A 7,435-nucleotide genomic window follows, 5' to 3' on the forward strand; every position below is an offset into this window, starting at 1 on the left:
TGAAGCCTTTTGATGGTCTCTGTCCAAGTGCTGGTTTGTGTTGTGGCTTGAATAAACATGTGAAAGGATGTCTGGTAGTGACTGTAAACACTTCAGTTCCCAGTTGTCCTTTGGGGGAGATAATGAACCAATACCATAGAAGACTGTTAGCCCAGGGGAATACATGGAGCCTTTCTAGGAAACCACCTGCTTTTCTTTCCTTTGGACTTGCAGAAGGTCTTCCCTCCTCTGCACACAGGCAGTGACACTTCCCTCTTGATTTTCCTTCCAGACAACAGCCTCAGATTCCAATCACCACGGGAACAGGAGTTGTCTACCCTGGTGCTATTACCATGGCGACCACCACGCCGTCCCCTCAGATGACATCAGATTGCTCCAGCACCTCTGCCAGCCCTGAGCCCAGCATCCCTGTCATCCAGAGCACTTATGGTATGAAGACGGACAGCGGAAGCCTTCCTGGAAATGAAATGATAAACGGAGAGGATGAAATAGAAATGTACGAGGACTATGAGGATGATCCCAAATCAGACTATAGTAGTGAAAACGAAGCCCATGAGGCAGTCAGTGCCAACTGAGGAGTGTTTGCAGAATTAAAGTACTCAGACTCATTTGGGTTTTTTTGGGGTTTTTTTGAACAAAAGTTCTTAAAGAGCCTGCATGCATGTGTGGCTCCTACAGTTACATCAGCAGAATGGTCTTAAATGTTTCTTATTGTGTGAGACAGATTGTTTCCCTGATTTTTCATGAACTTGGGTTTTTTTGTTTTGTTTTGTTTTTTTTTAATTTAGATGAAGACATAAATATCAGACATCAGGACTTGAGAACTTATATGAATCAATAGCTGTCTTACAAGTCTTACCTTTTGTCTTTTTCCGTTTGGATGCTGATAAAGGTTTAAGTTACTGTTTTAGATGGGGGTTATACATTCTCACTCAGGTATGCTGTGCCAGCCTACAGGTTGTGAATGTGTTTTTATTCTGGATTATTTTAGAAAACAAAAACTGCAGATTTCATATTGTGAAACAGAACAAGTCCGCAAGTGTGCACACCTGTGCATCATAGCTTGTCTTTAAAAAATAGTCTCTGAATTCCATTTTTTTTTTCCATATGTATAGGTGAACTTCTGATGTGCCAAACTTTTCATAACTTTTGAATCTTAACATTTAAACAAAAAGTCTTAAAAGAGACACTGTAAAGTCTTAGACAATCCTTTGGCATCTTAAAAAAAATTATATATAAAACTAATTTTTTTCCAGAATATGGTAAAGTACTCAGGAATCTGGAGACAGGATATTCTTAATTAGTGAACATGGTTGCCATAGTGCATGTGCCCAATTGCTTTTGCCTCTTGATGTGCCATTAGTGTGAAATTTTAAGTAAGCACAAAAGAGCGATCACCAGCTATGGACAGGCCTGTCTTAGCAGTGTGAGGCCACCTCTGATTACATTCTCTATCCCCTTGCTTTTAACCCTTGCATTCAGTCTTAACACATTTTCTCTTAAATAATTTATTCATTCCAGAATGTCAAGGGTCCAAATACTTAATATTTATTTTTAAAAGTACAGTTGGTGGCATTACACTTACAATTCCTTATTGATATTTTGAAGAGCCTCTTATTTCCCCTTCCCTAAATCACACAGGTATATGAAAATAAAAGTGCACCTGCTACTAAAATGAACATGACCTTTATGAATGAGAAATTCACTTGTTCCTCTAACACTGTATGTTCAAGGAGCACTTGGAAACACTCTGCTATATGTATTGCAAAATAAAGTGAGTACTTTTATATGTACATAGAGTACAAATACCCCTAGAAATGTGTTTATAGTTATAAACCTCTATACTTAGACAGCAAGGGCAGATGTAAAATCCAAACTGCATTTACAGTCCACCATGCTGAATTTTTAGGGCCTGAGGAACCTGTGGCAAGTCATGGCTCTGTACATCATGTCCCATTGCCACCTGAAGGAACTGTGCTACTTTAAGGATTTATGCAGTGATTTATTTGTGAGACTCAAAGTGGGGAAGGGAGGGACACTCAAATATCTAATTGCAAAGGTGGGAAAATGGGTCATCAAAAATATTTATTGTATATTTGTCATGTGGGAATGTGACTTGTCAAGCGCTTTGGGATCTTTGGATGAAAGGTGCTATAGAAATTAACATTTCTGTTTGTATTATTTCTAGAAACAATGCAATTACTGGAGAAAATTCTGGGAAATATGCAAGATTCAATTCAAAGACTGTGAATCTGTTAGATTTCAAAGACAGAGGAGAAACTGCCTTTATTTTTTCCCTTCATACTCCACTCCTGCTCACAAATAGATCACTGTATATATATATATACAGTTCCAGTAGGCCTGATGAATAACTGTGCTGAAGCTCCTCAACTCCCTCAGCTTTTAATGGGAATTGGCTGTGTTCAGCACACAGGTGATAAATTCAGCCTCAGGCTGAGAGGTACCAGGGGGCCTAGAGCAGCTCCTCTGGAAGTCTGGGAGCATCTTCTCATGGAGCTGCACAGGTTTTGCTTCAGACAACAAAAGTAGCCTGTGTTAGTCTGGCTGTCCTGGTGCATCCTGCTCTGCAGACACTCCTGTGAGCTGCAGTGGCAGGATGCCCTGTGGAAGAGCAGTCTCCTTCCTGACAGCCCCACTGATCCCTGTCCTGCCAGAAACAGCCATTTTTGCCACTGTAGGAATCACATTTCTATGTGAGAGAACGACCCCCCCAAAGACAAAGAAGATTGTTCAATTTACAGGACAATTTATAAAGATAATGGCATAGAAACACAATGGTCAAATTTCTCTGACCATTTTGTAATTTGGAACAAAAAAAGCTATATTTTTAATATTTATTTAACTGTGTTCTGAGTCCATGTCTAATAAGCAATAAACTGGTCTAGCCAAGTCTTCAAAGGCATATGCTGTGTCATTAGCTGGTGAGCGTCCTCTTTAAGCTGGCTAAGGTACTGATAGAAAGTGGTTTTTTGTGTTAAAATAGCTTGGGAATTTGAACTGGTTTTAATACATTCAGCTCAGATTGGGGGGAGGACATCATTCTTTCATAAAAAAAAAAAAAAGACTATTTATTAATGTCTTACACAATTCTCCAGTTAGAAGTATCTCTCCCTCCCCCCATGTCACTTTCTCTCTTGCTCTCTTTTTTTTTCCTGGTTTTGTTGCATAGGTAGAATGCTGTATTGCTAGCATTGTATTTTATGTAATTATTTTTTTTGCACAAAGGCAAACATTTAGATTAGTTGGTTAATTTTTTTTTTTTTTTAATTTTATGACCATGCCAAAATAATATTCTGCAGGCTTGTGGAGAACAAAGGACTGTTCTTTAGGACTGAAACTTGATTTTGCTTGTAGTACAAAAAAAACACACACTCACAGATGTTGTTTCGTAAGTGTTATAAGCACTGGATATAAATGGTATTTTTTATCACTTCTGACTAATGTGAAACTGTTGTACGAAAACTACATGAACAAAAGTCATCTGTTTCGACTCGTGTGGGCCTGCCTCACAGTTGCCGGATTTGAGTCATTTTTATGTCTTGTTATTTCATTTATTTATGCAAAATACATGTATGTATGAACACTTTGTTTTAGCTCCAGCCCTGCCTCAATGCTGATGCTCTGTATGTTAAAGCCACATTCTTGAAAATGACTGGCTGTTCAGGAATCACCAGCTGGTAAAAATTGCATTTACTGGCTGGGGGAGTGGGAGGAACATATTTGAATCTGAATTGTGCCTATGAGCGTGTTATTCTATTTATTAGCCGACATTGGCTCTAAAATGTCAGTAGAAATCAAGGAAGGACAATCATAAGGATGAAACCCAACATTTTTACTTTATTAATCGGAGCTCAAAACAAAGTTTTTTGATGAATTTGCCATCTCATTTTAGATTTTTTTTTTAAATTGTGTAAATATAACATAGGAAATAGAATTTTATTTTTTGTTCATGGATACTTAGTGAAGTATAAGTTATGTATTTACTTTTGTTCTATATCAGTGTATGTTGGTCCATATTAAATGCTGACAAGTCACTGTACCTCATGTAGATGCTGAATTTACACCCGCAGTGTGAGCACAGTATTGTGGACCTGTAGCTGGGACAGCAAGATGCCTCACTTGTGCTCTCTCTAATTTTTAATAACATATACCACAAATAGGGAATACTTTCTTCTTTTTTAGAAAGTTGATACATGAAACATGCCAAATTTTGGCTACATTTGATGGGAAACACAGTCTTCTGAATCCAAGTAAAACCAATGAGATATTTTACTTAACAAGAATGGCATTTGGAAGTCAAAAGCATATCCCTGAAAGATTAAAATGACTGAAATGGCCCTTGCAACGCAGGCAAGACTCAGTGATATCAAACCTTTATGTTGTACATCCATTTAATCGTGTTATTGTTACATTAGGCCATAACACCAGAGAAATTGTTCACACAATACACAAAGAGGATTCATGGAATTGCTTCTTAGGCTTTGTGTTTGAGGCCCCTTAGAAACTGACTGGAAAAAGTACTCCATTCTCGAGCACTAATATAGTAATACTATTTTCTCTGTGAACAGTTTATTTAATTAACAAATTCAATATATTTTATTTTGGAAAATTATTAAATACTTATATTCAAGAGAAGGAGACTCCCCAAACAATCTGGTTCCAGCCAGAATAGTTCACTTCTTATTTTATAAAAATGGAAGAGAAAGGTCCCAATGGAAACCATACTGCTTTCCAGGGTTTATGTGCAGAAGCAAGTCTGGAGAACTGGCCAGATTCTGGTCTGCCTGTATGTTTGGGCATCACCATTTAGCTTGTGAAACCACCTGCTGAGCATTCACAGGATCCCAACACAGTGCTCCTAAACCAGTGTACTCAGGTGCAGGGGGAGGGCAAAGACAGAGGGATGGCTCTGGGATGGAAATGCAAACCCAACAGCAGCATTAGCCCCAGTAAATACACCACCCTGGGCAAAGTGTCCAGCAGCCAGCTGTGTGCCTCTGCTTTGGATAAACACAACACAACCACCTCCCAGTGCCATCTAATCTCCGGGTTGGCTTTCTGCATTTTGTTTTTTGGCCACGTCAAAGGCATGGCATTTCAAAATCATCTCCCAACAAAACATTCTACAAGATTTAGACCCCATCCTCCCCCAGAAAAACGCCTACCTACCTGCCTAACACGAAGCATGTTATTAGTACTTCCACAGTGGTCACGAGGACCAGTGCAGTGCTGGTGTTAAGTGGGGTGAGCTTTGCTGAGCCAGAGTCACAGTAAGAACAACTGCACTGGAGATGCAGCCAGCAGGATGTATGATAGAGTTCTTCATGTTTTTATGAGAAGTTATTGAATGGGCTTGGACCCCTTGGTGTTTTGCATGCTTTTTTAAGATTCAAGGTGGCACTTAAGCATGTTCTTTTAAAATAATAATACTATATGACCTCATTTGATCATTTACAAAACACTTTTTTCTTTTAAAAAAAGTCTTATAAACTTTTTTTTTTGGTACAACCCATTAAAATCTGTGATTTTTCTCAGATCAAGCTACATTTTTGATATGTAGCAATGCTCTGCTACAGAAGGAAAAAACAATGTAAATGGAAAACAATTTCATTTTAATCCAACGCCCTTTCTTAACTACCAGAATTGTTGGAAATGGTGACAAAGAAGGATTCTGAGATTTCACACGCTGGGTAAAAAGGGGTAGGGTGGGGTGAACTGGGCTGAAGGCAAACTTATCAAATTGGTATTTATGGCAATATGAAAGCTATAAAGCAACTTAGTGACATGGCTTGCTTTGTAATTTCCGCTTTCTAAAAACCACAAGTGAGGTCCTTGGTGCTCTTAGAGTATGGGGAATGTGCAAATATTTAACTGTTTGTATGCTGCACATTGCAGACCTGCTAGTGTGCATTCTCCGTTTGTCTTCCTTTGTCATTTGTGTTTTGCTTTCCAGAAAGCAATGTTGTTTTTTTTTCTTGTACCTTTCTTCAGCTTGTAGCAAACTAGAATGCTTAGCATTTATGTTCATTCATTATTGTATTTCCCATGTAAAATTTTTTTTATTACATTAAGACAAGCTTATAAGCTGTTACTACATAACTTATCTTACTGTAACTCTTATTTCCTGACATTGTAATTTGTTTGTGATGTATATTGTGAGATTGTACTCTATGTTAATTTAATCAGCACAATTCACTGACATGCTGGACTGACATGCTAGCTGCTGTTTCAAATTGTAAAGTTTGTGTAGAGCTGTTGGGACAACTGAGACTCTCTTGTCAAGGTACTATGCTTTGATTCCTATAGCAACACCATGGGTGCAGCTCTTACTGGCGAGGGCTGCTTGTTTAACAGCCACTGGCTACTTAATGGGCAGGTTTTCTTTGTAGAAATTCTATATACAGTGCAGGTACCTACCTGGGCCCATGGCCGGTAATTATTTGGGCGTTTAGAGGAAAAACTAGTGTCTATTGCTGCTTTGAATATGTTTTAAAGTCTGAAAATGTAAATAGTTTATCAAAAAAAAAAATCTTGTACAGTCCAGTGTAAAGTTTTTAAATGAACTTAAAGGTTGCCATCACATCTCACACTCTCCTCTTGGTACAGTAAAAAGAAAAAAAAAAGAAAGAAAAAAGTTTGCTAAGGATATTGATTTAAGAAAAAAAAATCTGTTCTCAGATTAAAAAAGAGAATAGTTATTCTTAGCTCTGCTTCATTGCATAAACAGACTTCTTGGATTTTGTTGTGCAGTATTGACGTGAGGTAAATTAAATATTAAATAATCTTTCAGTGGTACTTTTAAGAGTCTTCTCCTCCTCTGCCTCAGTTATTGATGGAAAAGACAAAATTGAAAGACTGTCCATATACAGTATGTTCTGGTGTACGTTGGCACCTTACCTACATGTTTCGGGTGGGAGGGATTTTTAAATTCTTTTTTCTTTTTTTTTTTTTTTGCACAAGGTGCTTTCCTGATATGTTAAACATGTCATCCTTGGGTGATACAGTATATGCCATGATAGGGGTTTAGACCCCTCAGGGGAGTGTCTATAAGACTGCCTATTTATGCTCATTTACCTCAAGACTGTCCTCTCTACCCTTAATCTATTCACCATCACTCCATCTTTTGTACTGCTGTTGACACTTACAAATTAAAGATAAATTTTGTTTTATGAGATGTGTGTGTGATTTCTTCTATGCATCCCTTATTCCTTTGAATTTAGTATTAAAGACTGACCATGATGAGTTCATGGGAAAATGCAACTAGGCCTGTTCAGCTGATAGCCTCCTGTAAATATGATGACTGAATTTTACAGCTCTTACGTTTTGCCCATGTCTTTCTAGTCTATGAAGGCATTTTTCAGCCTCTGAAATCCATTAACACCACATGCTGTAAAAGACATCCATGATAACTAAT

The 7,435-nt window shown here is 37.9% G+C and overlaps 1 protein-coding gene across 19 annotated transcripts in view; it reads left to right on the forward strand.

Annotated features, from left to right (window-relative positions):
• The window catches only part of SOX6 (SRY-box transcription factor 6), a 403,867-nt gene extending 396,674 nt beyond the window's left edge, over positions 1-7,193 (forward strand). For all 19 annotated transcript variants that reach the window (XM_064425383.1, XM_064425386.1, XM_064425381.1 and 16 more), the window contains one exon: positions 272-7,193. In XM_064425383.1, the coding sequence (XP_064281453.1) occupies positions 272-575 (304 nt within the window). In that variant the 3' untranslated portion in view covers positions 576-7,193. The remainder of the gene's footprint in view (positions 1-271) is intronic.
• The last annotated feature ends 242 nt before the right edge of the window (positions 7,194-7,435 follow it).

This window comes from Passer domesticus, chromosome 6 (genome assembly GCF_036417665.1).
Source record: "Passer domesticus isolate bPasDom1 chromosome 6, bPasDom1.hap1, whole genome shotgun sequence".
Classification (NCBI taxonomy): domain Eukaryota; kingdom Metazoa; phylum Chordata; class Aves; order Passeriformes; family Passeridae; genus Passer; species Passer domesticus.